This window comes from Labrus mixtus, chromosome 5 (assembly GCF_963584025.1).
Source record: "Labrus mixtus chromosome 5, fLabMix1.1, whole genome shotgun sequence".
NCBI classification, from domain to species: domain Eukaryota; kingdom Metazoa; phylum Chordata; class Actinopteri; order Labriformes; family Labridae; genus Labrus; species Labrus mixtus.
The window spans coordinates 9121623-9133748 of record NC_083616.1 but is presented as its reverse complement, the minus strand read 5'-3'; the positions used below and the strand labels follow the sequence as shown (position 1 = coordinate 9133748).

General features: G+C 38.1%; 1 protein-coding gene across 2 annotated transcripts; it reads right to left on the bottom strand.

The window, feature by feature from the left end:
• Positions 1-2290: 2290 nt before the first annotated feature.
• On the bottom strand, positions 2291-11623 carry stx2b (syntaxin 2b). Of its 2 annotated transcripts, XM_061037647.1 has the most exons (11): positions 11271-11623; positions 11101-11175; positions 10923-11022; positions 10102-10176; positions 9931-10004; positions 9424-9532; positions 5286-5359; positions 4927-5064; positions 4594-4704; positions 4344-4454; positions 2291-4195 (listed from the first exon to the last, which is right to left on the bottom strand). In XM_061037647.1, exons 1-10 carry the CDS (start codon positions 11298-11300, stop codon positions 4359-4361), a joined length of 882 nt encoding a protein of 293 aa, XP_060893630.1. In that variant the 5' UTR covers positions 11301-11623; the 3' UTR covers positions 2291-4195; positions 4344-4358. The 2 variants fall into 2 exon arrangements, with proteins under 2 accessions (XP_060893630.1, XP_060893631.1); XM_061037648.1 differs by lacking the exon at positions 4344-4454 and having other exon boundaries at positions 2293-4195.
• Between the last annotated feature and the right edge of the window lie 503 nt (positions 11624-12126).

Genomic DNA, 12126 nt, shown 5'->3' with positions numbered 1-12126 from the left:
ACTAGTTTTAACCAACTCACAGGTTTTCGTCTGCAAATATCTGCATTTATGAATAAAAAACTTCCCCAGTTAAATCATACTAATGAGAACAAGCTATAAGTCTCCAATTTGATAGGCTTTATATAATGTCAAACAAAAAACTTTTAATTTAAATGATCAAAGGGGCCCTAAGATGGCCGAAGCAGGGGGTGAGGGTTAAAGTAACCTTGTTTTGAGTTATGGAGAAATTAATTTAACACTAGGCTAAGTTAATGGTCATTTAATTTGTTAAAGTATAAGCTACGCAGTCCTAATAATTTGTTCAAGGAAAACAGATGCAACAAAAGAGAACTCAATCTGAAAACATGGAGCCACCAAGTAGAATGAAAAGACAACTACACCCTGGAATTATGAAATATGTTACATCATGATGAAATGTTTCATTGTGGGGAAAAAAGCTGCTGTTATTTAATACAGAATGGTTAGGAGAAGTCACATTCTGATAAGGAAACCTGGGGAAAGTGTTAGTAAGCCTACCACTTATAAGTCTATTACCTTGACATCACACATCTGTATATTGATGGAACGGATGGCTAATAAGAGGCTAATGTAAAAAAAAATATATGTTGGCAATGAACCAGAGCAGATTATGGAGACAGTCACGTCTGGAGCATGAGATAAGAAAAGCTTAAGTCGATGAACAAAACGGTGACAGCTATGATTTGATTTTTAAAAGCACATTATGTGTTATGGAGGGAGAGGCTGCTGATAAAGGTATACTTAATAAGTATGTTTTTTTCTCTTTTGTTGTTCTACACTTATAAGTGTAGGAACTATGTATTCAGGTGAAATGATGACAAAATGCATGACATTAACATTTTAAAACTGGAACACCTCAGGGTATGGGTTGGAGGTCCTTTTTTATTGAATGTTATGAGAGTTACACATTCATAACTATTTCAATGGATTACTGTATTTGACATTGTAGAAAAAATGAATGTGTTGTTAAGTTTGTTGCAACAAATTCATGATCAGTTTGTCAACAAAAAACAAAAAGGGGTATTACAGATATGCTAAAAGAAATAAAGAGCACAATAACCTATTCTGCTAGGACAAGAAATATAGGAGTGCATAACAACATTTCTTCTGTTCCTGTCTATTGTATTATGGCCTATTAACCCTGTCTTAGTATCAGACCAGTCATGTGTTGATCAGTTTATTCATTATGAACAATTTGTATTGGATCAAATGATCCACAGACAGGTGAAACAGCTTTGATTTCAGGCTACCAGGTGGGACATTTGTAAAATAACATCAGATTATCTAAATATATACAGAGTATTATTTAACTGTTTGTTATGCAAACGCTGATAGGTTGAAAAGGGGGAACAACCAAAATACTCATATTGTTGGGATCTCCTCACTTACTGTAAAATATGGTCGAGGAAGAGGTTATAGGTGAACTGATGAAAGAGAGTAAATTAAACAAGAGACTGTTAAACTAACAAAAAGATGAAAAGTGAACTTTTCATTAGACCATTCTAACACGTCATTGTAATTAGTGTCAATAAACTTATACTGTTGGGCATATTGTAGAAACTTACGGGAAATATATTCACAGAAATTGAACGATCACATAATTAATGAGAACAGGTCAGTAAGGAAGTGTACTGTGTGTCCTAAATGCGTGTGGAGGACAAAATGCCATTTTAGAATTGTAATTTAGATTTATTACACAATTTAAAAGTATGCATATTGAAAAATACTATGCCAAGAACAAAGCAGGCAAACAACAATAAGAAAGCAAACTGCTGTTTAGAGAAGTTAAAGCAGACAAGAAGGTGGTCTACAACTAAAGATAAAAAATGTTTGGATTGAAAATCTCGGAAAAACCTCCAATAAATGTAAATAGATGACTAGATCTCACAGTTAAAATCTCAGATTACAGTAAACAGCTTGATGTGTACACTAATACTAAGTAATAATGAGTATTATTCAGAACAAAAATACATGATTAAAATAAACAAGTAAAATCTTCTTAAATACATCTGTTCTCTTTACCAAACCCACAGTTTATCCTGTAGATGCTCACCTAAACAAGCTGCTTCATCCCAGTTTCATATCTGTTTTATTTGGAATATCACTTGAAATCTTGAACGTCTTGATCAGTGACCTAAAATACCCCCCATGTTCATATTTTAAGGACATTCACCATCTCTCTGTGCCTCTGAAGTTTTCTTTGATCTCATTCAAAGACAGAGAGGAAGTTGCCCTCTGGGGACTTCCCTCCATGTTCTTCACTAATCTTGTTTGGTTGATTACACGGAAGTCAAGCGCTTTGTGCAAACTGCTCATTAGTCCTGGAGTTAACAGCAGCCTCTTTCTCTTTTCTGTTTTCCTGTAAACAAACTGAAACTGCACATGTTTAGAGTGTTAAAGGACAATATTTATTCTGCCTGGTAAGTTCAGGACCGTAGAAAGTACATGGAGGGATTCATTCTTGAAGGCCAACCAAAAGAACTGTATTTCCTTAAACATGGCAGTAAAGAAACAATGCAATATTTATAGACTTCAATTTGTTTATTTTTTTAATTACATTGCTGAATAATTCTGTTCAATACAAAATACAAGATATAATTTAAAAACAAATAAAAAAGGTTAAATTGTGTTGGGGGGAAAAAAGTGTGTTCTTGAAATCATAATGAAAACAAACGTTTCAGTCATCACACACTGGGGTTGTGATAAATACAGTTTAATAAGTTAAGGTTTACGTTTCTATTTCAAGAAGGCACTTCACTAAGGTTACTGGTGGACAGTTGTTACGTGAAGTGATGAATTTCATTCAATATATCAGAAAATGTTTCTTCAGATCGAAAACAAATAGAGAACGAGGACGTGGTAGTGTTGTAGTCAAGACCACACTAACCGAGACCAAGACATACCCGAGACCAGAGTGCTCCGAGACAAGACCAAGACATTAAGGGAACGAGACTTGGTCAACACCAAGATCAAGACAGGGCCAGACCGAGACAAGACCAAGACCATAAATATCACAGAAAATCATCTTGTGTTTAGGGGGCGTGTCACTATTAACTAACTAACTAACTAGAAATGAATTTAAATGATTTTTTGCCTTAGAAAGGAGCGTTTTTCTTCTAATTACAGTAATGACATGAGAAAGAAGCCTATCAGTGGTGGTCTTGACTGGTCTTAAAATCTGGAATCTGAGTCGAGATCAAGTAAAAATGCTTTCAATTCCAAGACAAGACCTTTAAATAGTGGTCTCGAGACCGGTCTGATTTTGAGTATTCCAACACTAGTACGTGGAACTTTTAATAAATATCTGTTCTATTTCAAAATGTCTCCTGAGTTGTAGCAGTTTTACATTCAATTCACATGAGTTACAGTAAATATACAAAATGAGGAGAAGACATAAGGAGCATACACTTAAACATGTAAACACACATTTTACAATGATTCAATAAATCCATTAGTAATTGCACGATATATTTTCAATATTAAAGCTGCGTTTCAGCATTTTGGGAAAGCTTTCAAACAAGAGTAAGATGCAAAGATGATCCTTCCCTCATGAGGCTGCCGCTTTGCCGAGAAATAACCTGTTGTGTTATTGATACTTTTGGAAAGAGCCGATGAGCTTTCTCTCATTCCAGTCTTCATACTAAGCTTAGCTAAGCTACCTGGCTGCTGCTGCTGGTGACAGCTTTACATCTACCGCTCAGACATGAGAGTAAATTTTCTTATCTAACGTTTGGCAAGAAGTTAAATAATCTCATATCCAAAATGTTAGAACTATTTCTTTAAATTCCTTGGCGCATTGCAGTGTGTACACCAGTGTATTAATTAAATTAGATGTCACTGTTCATTATATCACCACAAAGGGAAGGGGATGTCTTCTAATAAGACCCTCTACTCTAGCTGCAAAGACTCCCAAACAGTGTATCATGAGGTATGAGGTAAGTGGTGCATCACACTCACCATACTTATATTCATGTGCTCAGGAGATCCTCTCTGTAATGCTGTGGAATAGTGAATGACTTTTCAACCTATTACGAGGCCGTGTTATGCTCCATCACTGACTAACAGCTGACTGCTGTGAGGTTGTGAACCATGAACTCTGTCACTCAAAGGTTCCAACTATTATGATGAGTAAAAGGAGGAGACCTGCAGCCCCACACATGGCAAGGCGGAGACATTTCTGTGAAAAAGAAAAAAAGAGAGGAGTCAGAGGTGCTGCATGACAAACACTTTCTACTATTTCACATGAAATCACAGGCTTGTATACATTACAATGAATGGATGCATTTTGTGTTTTAAGGAGCTGGAAGTAGTGGATGAAGTGTTACCTCACGCAGAAGTTCTCATACAGGGGGTTTGGTTAGTCCAACAGACAGGCCAACAATTAGTGCAATGACAGCAAGCAGGATCAACAGAGCGAAGGCAAGGATAATGTATTTCTGCCGAGTGAAGAAGAGGTTGTTATTCCAACTTCCAATGAAGTCTGTCAAAAAGGTTAAAACATTATAATATGGTCGCATGTGGACCTGAACCTAACTGACATTATACACACAACAAAAATTAGAAAGGAGCACATACCCTCCGGGACTTTTTCTGGTACCTCAAGGCCTTTTTGGTTTCTTCCTTTGCACTACAAATATATTCAGCCGCATCAGAGACGTTCTTCTCTATGTTGTTTACCATTTCCCCCTGTAAATGTGTGAATCAGAGGGCTTTAGCTTCAAATAGTGGATTTTGTCTTTGAGTATCAGTAAAGAATAACAGTGGCTACATTCTGATTTACAAGTGAGGTGTGTCTCTAAGATTGAAGCATAGACTCCGCCTTATAAGATGAAATAAGGTAGTTTGAAGAAAAAAATGGATATAGAGCTGCTTTCCTTTTATGTTATCAACGTTTCACATTATATTTACCTGAGTTTCTACAAGCATAGCCATGTCCATGAACATTGCATGGAGCTCCCTGATGCTGGACTCCAGACGCATGATGTCCTGGTGGCGTGACTCGATCTCATTCAGGGCCTGACGTGTGATCTGAGAATCAGAAATGATCTGAGGAGCAAAAAGGAAGGGAGAAAAAAAATTAAATATGTCATCCAGAAACACGGTATTATTCCTCCCAGCTGTGAGTGAAATAAAGATCTGTCAGAACTCTTCCCAACCCAAAATGACCCACTCTTACCTCACCACTAGATGGCAGTATCAGCCGTTAGCCCTGCAATAAATATACAGTACATGGTGTATACTGCAAAATAACAAATGAGAGAACTTACATCAGAAGTGAAGATTGATGGGTTTCCACTTTCTAACATGTCCTCCAGTTCTTCATTGGTGGTCACTCTTCCAGCTGGAATAATAAATATCAGGCAATGATTAATGAGTAAATGCCCTCAGCTCCTGGTACAACTGAAAATGAATAATTACATTGATTTTTTTTTCATCAGTTAAAGTCAGGAAATATGCTAATTATTGGTGGATATACACTCAACAAGCCTTGAATTTTGTGAGTGTGCAAAAACACTATACTTTGTTTTAGGACTTGTGTCCTTTCTCAGCAGAAATAAGACAAATATCGATGTTTACCTTTTTCCTTTACACTGTTATCAATTTATATTCTGAAAGTTCAATGAGTTCCCATAATTGATTTTTAAGCAACAGGCTGTTATTGAGTACCAGTAAGACGTGATCTAAAGATGACCCTGAATGCACATCCTCTAAATATATTGTCTCAAGTCTTTCTTGTTGTTTTATTTCAGCCACCAGAGAACAACACCGCTATACATCAAATACTGTTATTTTTTTTAATTTCTTCTAAATTATCATTTGTATATATTTATATTTTTTTCATGCAATTATTGTTTTTCAGTCTTCAGAATGCTAAAGTGGGATAAATGCTTGTGATGCAGATATTGTAAAATCAAAGAGTAATCATGTTTAATAATGATCTCAATATCAATAATAAAAATAACTGTGATGATTTTTTGCAGTGATCGAGCAGCCGTTCTTCATCCTGGTTTTAAAATCTTCAAAAACAAACACAATGTTCCAGTTGAAGGTGAGTCTGTAGCTCAGACTAATCTGAGGAAGCAAAAACATTCAAATCATATTTAGCAAAGACAGAGTGAATACATGGAATAACATACATGATGAGCCCATGAGACTCATGATTAAATATGAAAATGAATGTATGATAACTGGCCTCGAGTGACGATTTAACACTAAAAGGCAGCAGCTATTGAAAGCTTGTTGGGAGAAAAGTGAGACCTGCCATTTTTAACATTAGACCTCTTCTGACCTTTTTATTTTCCCTCTAGTCTAAACCTTTGATTCATCATCAGGCATCATCAGGCATAACAACATTGAGAGCCCGTGAACTTAGATCTAGATGAATCATTGGATTATGATTTATAAAAGCTGTCTACAATTAAGAGATTGATTATCCGGTGCACTCTGGTGTAATTACTCTGATCATCATTTGTAGCCTGCTCAAAAAAATCACAACTTTGAGGTTGGTAAGAAGAAACTCCTGAAAAAGTGAGTGCTTTAATAATGTCAAGAGTGACACTGACAGGTATGAATATTCATCTTGTTGCATTGGAAAAAGACACCCCTCCCACAATATCAGAGAAACTTGGAAGTCCTTGACTTTAGATGAGATCAGATTTGTTAACCATGGGTCTCATAACAGTTTCCATGAAGAATGGAAGAAGAATTTGTTTTTTTATGACATAACTTGTCTATCGTATTTCCTCTCGGTAATAATCACTTTTTGTATTTTTTTTTTGTGATTCTTTTATTTGTTTATCATTTGATGATTCTATCTAATTTAATTCAGTCAGGAACACTTAAATTTAACCATTTCATTACAAAATGGACACACACTTTTGCTTGGTGTTAAAGGCTCTGCTCAACTGATGCTTAGCTGAGCAGCTAGGTTTCCAGGTAGCACAGTGCTAACCCCCCCCCCCCCCCCCCCCCCCAACAAGGGTTGGGCGATATATCGAGTTTTTAAGATATATCGATATATTTTCAAACGAGATAAAGGGTGAGACAATATCGTTTATATCGATATAGTTCATGTTGCATTAAAATAACGATATATACCCTGCTCCTCTCTCTCTCTCTGAGCCAAACTCAACAAACTAAATGGATAACAAAACACACAACTGTGTTTATTTTGTTATGCAGAAAATGAATTAACTTCACAAACAGGTAGTTCATTTTCATGAACATGTTGAACTTGTGCAGCTGACTGTAAATAAAAGACATATCGCTATACATTGAGTATCGCCATTAAGCGAAAAAATATCGAGATATTAGTTTTGGTCCATATCGCCCAGCCCAAGGGTAAACCAAAGGATTGAGGCGGCTGGGGTGGTGGAGGGAGTGTGAGCAGCATTGTTGTAGCAGAGATCAGTGAGACAGAGGTTGTGTTTAAATGGACCGCCTTGATTTGAGAATAAGCTGTGATTGGTGTGTGTGTGTGATTCGATCAGCTCGCTGTCATGTGATTTCTGCTGGGACGTATGACTTCCATGTCCTGCATCACCTAACGCAAAAGCTTAATTTATTTAAGAACAGGAACATTTTAATTATGATTTGACTGTTGCTCTGTTCTGAAAACAGGTTAAATAACTAGGAAAAAATGAATGATGCCGAGGATATCCCATGTACAAAATATACCGTTGTGTTGTTTAATCCCAGGATAATACATTTGTCTCATAGAGTATTGAAACGTGTATAAAGCTTGCTCTGTTAGATGGAGAAGCCTCCTTGAAGCTCTATTGATGGATAGTCACCCAGGGGACACTGTTACATGCACGATCCAGACTTTCCCCTCAGCAGTGGTGGGAGATATATTGTATTGAATTTATACATTAAGAATTAGATCTAAACGTGATACTGAAATAACTAATGGAAGTGTTTAAAAGTGATACAGTAATGCACAAGAGGGGCTCCAAGTTAACAGTGTTAAATGTTGATAGCAAAAACTACAATTAAACTACAAATCACAGTGCAAACTGTCGATAACAACGCATTTATCGCTTCACTGCTAATTTAAATAACTTCATGTTTAACTACAGTCAGTTCCTGCTGTGGTTTCCAGTTTATTTGTGGGTGACGTTGTTACGCTGGTCTAAGATTAGAAGTGTCTAGAGGATCAGGAGAGGAACAAAGGAGCCCGGCAGCCCTCGTAGACAAACAGCTGCTGAAACTCTATAAACAGAAAGCTTTCTCTTCCTGAGGCTGTGCCTTCTGTTGTGCAAGCAGCACCCCAGAGAGACATGATCTGTGGGCAGGTGCTTACTGTAAGTGTCACACCTTTTCAGGAGACTATTCCTCAGGGAGGGCGGAGCCAAACACGGCAAAAACACGCCACCAGCACAGCTTATCATGCACTTCGAGCAAACAGAGTATCACCTTCTAAATGATGTAGATTAAAAGGTGTAAGTCTGCGTCAAAAGGCCGAGGAGACTTGTGTGGTGGCCGTGTCAAAGACAGGTGAACTACTTTTACACAGGCCGCTGAGCCCTCTGCCCGTTGCCCTGGCAACACAAACACAACAGGCCATCTCCAGTATCAGGCGACTCTTCCGTCTGCAGCACAGATAACTGGAGCCTCTCATTAATACTGGCCGCAGGGACTGTTGGAGTGAGGCCTATTTTTTTACCTTTCTTTATAGTCTTGTGAAACTTAAATGTGCATAATATGAAACACCTGATACACGATGTCTTTACGTTTGTTTGTCAAACATGAGAGGATAGCTGAAGAAGATAAGCTGGAATGCTGGGAACAGTGAGTGGAGTACACATGCTCTAAAGGCTTGTTGATGGGACTCGTACCTGCGACCAACATGTGTGGGACACGATAGCCTCTGGATATGGGGCACCTGCGATAACTACTATGGTTAAACTAGCACCCACATATTTATCCCTTTAAAATCCCTTTTAAATTTTGTAGTAGTGATTGGTTCCTGTATTCTTTCTTTACAACTTCTACTCATTAAGGTTTAATTCAATTTGTTAGACATTGAAAATTATTGTTTGGATTCGATTAACTGTGACTTTGGTAAATACAACAAAAAAAACCCTGACATCTTAAAGGAAAAATACAATATACCATCCTGCTGCTGCTGTCTGTTTATTAACAGTCAGGTTTAAGTTCAGAGACACGGAGAGGAAACCAGTGTGGTCTGTTTCCTGGATCCTGTCCTGATAAAGCCTCAGGGTTTTGGTGGTCCACTCTTTTATCTCCCAAATTCTGAACTCAAAATGTTTCACATGCAACTAAATTCAATCCTTTGATGCATTAAAAAAAAAGGCTGTACATATTGAAAAAAAAGCATCAAAGAATATGCAATACCCCTGGCCTTTACATGGTCTGAGGGGGTCTCCATCTTTTGTCACTTACTGATCTCCAGCTGTCTCTGGATCCTTCCTTTGCTTCTCTCCCGAAAGGACACTTGAGTCTCGTTGTACTGGGTCATGACCTCCACAAACTTCCTGGACAGCACTGTGTACTGAGGACAGATGACAACACAAGGACAGGGGATAAGAATGTACACAGTAACAACATGTGTGTGTGGGGTGGGGTGGGGGGGGGGGTACATTTAAATGTGTATTATTAAACGATGTTCAATGAAACATAATAAAAAGGAATGTCAATTTGAATGTGTATATTGCTCTTTTCTACCGCTTGTTTTAGCTGTTTTTCCTTTGGTATTGTAAATGTACTTTGGATTCAATGTTCCTGTATCATATATATATATATATATATATATATATATATATATGTATATCATTATATATTCTATACATAACCCCTATTCTCCCTGCTGATGTTTGTGTACCATTGACAGATAGGTGGTGATAATCATCTGTGTTTGGGTCGTAAGAAGTCCTTCATGTGTTTCCTAACCTGTGTTTTCTGGATCCTGAAGTCCACAGAGGATCTGTTAGCTGCATCATCTTTGGGCATACTTTGCTCCATGGCTTCATAGGGAGAAAAAGTCACAAATAAACATTACATAATACCATAACACAAAAAACAACACAAAAAGTGTGGCAATCAGGTTATGGCTGAACTCACATTTTAGTTTAGTCCGCACCACATTTGCGTTGCCTTTGATATCATTGGTCAGTGAAACCAGTTGGTCCTTTGTTCCTTTACACACACACACACACACACACACACACACACATGTCAGACTTGATTTGCTGATGAGGAAAAATCATGTCATCCAGCTAATCGCTGCGATTCTGTTTACAGCAAATATTGAATTTACACTGATTTCCTCTTGTAACTTGGCAACAATCCTGTGGCAATAAAGCATAAAGGCCACACATCACAAAACACAAGCCCTTTGTTTCCTTCCATGTATGCACTGTACTCAGTTACATTAAACATAATGACTGATGATGCCATGTCTCTGTAAACGGACTCTTTGTCTTGTACGATCATCAGGCCTCAGTTCCACACTGAAGAGAGCCAGGAACTGAGTACATTCAGTAATAACACTGTGCTGCAATCACCTGAATAGTTTTTAATAATACTCTGAAACAAACTGGCTTAAGCTCACTATTTGGTGCCTCGAAACATCTCCAAATGACGGCATGTTTGAATCCCTGGTTGTTAAAAAGTTCCAAACAGAGACAAACTACAATGGCTTGTGAGTTTTGGGACCAAAAAAAAACCCAGTTTCCTTCACAAGTTTCCTGCCAAGCAGCCATTCATTTACAATGAGAAGGAAAATATAACAAAGGAAGTGAGACGTTTGTTGTATTTTACTCTACGCCTCTAAAGTCAAACCACAGCCAAGATAAATTAACCCTTCAAACTACAGATATATAAACTCTGAACACCAAATCCTCTCAGGTCTCCACCTTAGTATTTTGTGAGCACACACTTACTGTCATCTGGGTTTGGTGCAGACAGGATCATGCTGTGCATCTTCCTCACCTCTTCCACTTGGTAGGAGATCTTATCAATGAGTCCTCGAACTTCTTCCACCTAATGCAACAATGAAACATCAACATTTGAATTCCCAACATGTATGCACATACTAGAAACTGTAGAAGTGGTACACACCCTTCTGAAAAAGTTCTCCATGAAGTCATCTCTGTCCACCACCACTGCAACATCCTCCTCTGCTCGTGTCCTACTCTGTGCGGATAAAAGAAAAAAAAGTACGCGTTTGGAGACTGTTTTTGTTCCACTTGTCAATGTGTAAATACTTAAAGAGAAGACATAACACTTACAGCAGCTAATTCAGCCAGTCGGTCCTTCATCCCACCGATCGACTCTACTTCTGCCAAGATATTGTACTAGTAGCCTACACACGCCGGGTCATCCTGGCAGTCTCCGTGCGTAGAGTAACATTAAGCCACCTTGCGCTGTACGAGAGCTGGGATATAGTCTACACTACCCAGGCCTACAGTAACAGCGTTAATTCGACAGATATGGGGATAACGTTGTAACTGTTTCGAAAACTATATTTAAGCTACAGATCTAAAAAGTAAAAAGCTCCACAAAATAACACTATTTTCCAGGTATATTCACCGCAAGAGCGCCAACGACCTGTTGCTGATCCACAGTATCTCTTTCACCGGGATACGCCTTTTCTCCCACCCCACTCTGCCTCCCTCCCTCCGTCTTTCTTTCTCTCATCCTCAAGGGGGAGAAAACAGTCCTCCCTCAATTAAATCTCATCGGTCCATCACGATAAACAAACTGAATTAAGATAATCCTATTATATTTCTGGAAGGGAGGGGAAAGGAAATATTAGGTTGATATCAACTTCATTAAAGTGTAACATCGTGACACATGAGTCCTCTGTGGTTTATTTTTTAAACAACAGTGATTATTGTCTATTTTATCAGATGATGAAGTTTAGTTTGATAGAAAACACCCTCATGCAGTTATACGAGAAGGCTCGATAAATAATTGATGAGCATGGCTGGGTGGCCTGTGAGAGAGTGGTTGTTTGGCCACACGGGGGCGATGTTTACCCGGACATGAGTGCAAGTTGACCTTGGCAGTTTCTGAAGCGAGTAGTGATACTTCTTCTAGTGACTCCCCACCTGTGTGTGTACTCTCCAACCCATCAGAAAATTC

Coding starts and splice junctions, on each gene's coding strand:
- stx2b (XM_061037647.1), bottom strand. CDS start 11,300: ATGAAGGACCGACTGGCTGAATTAGCTGCT. Junction 9,533..9,930: donor TCAGGATCCAGAAAACACAG/GTTAGGAAACAC, acceptor ATCTGTCCTCAG/TACACAGTGCTGTCCAGGAA. Junction 4,705..4,926: donor CTATGCTTGTAGAAACTCAG/GTAAATATAATG, acceptor ACACATTTACAG/GGGGAAATGGTAAACAACAT.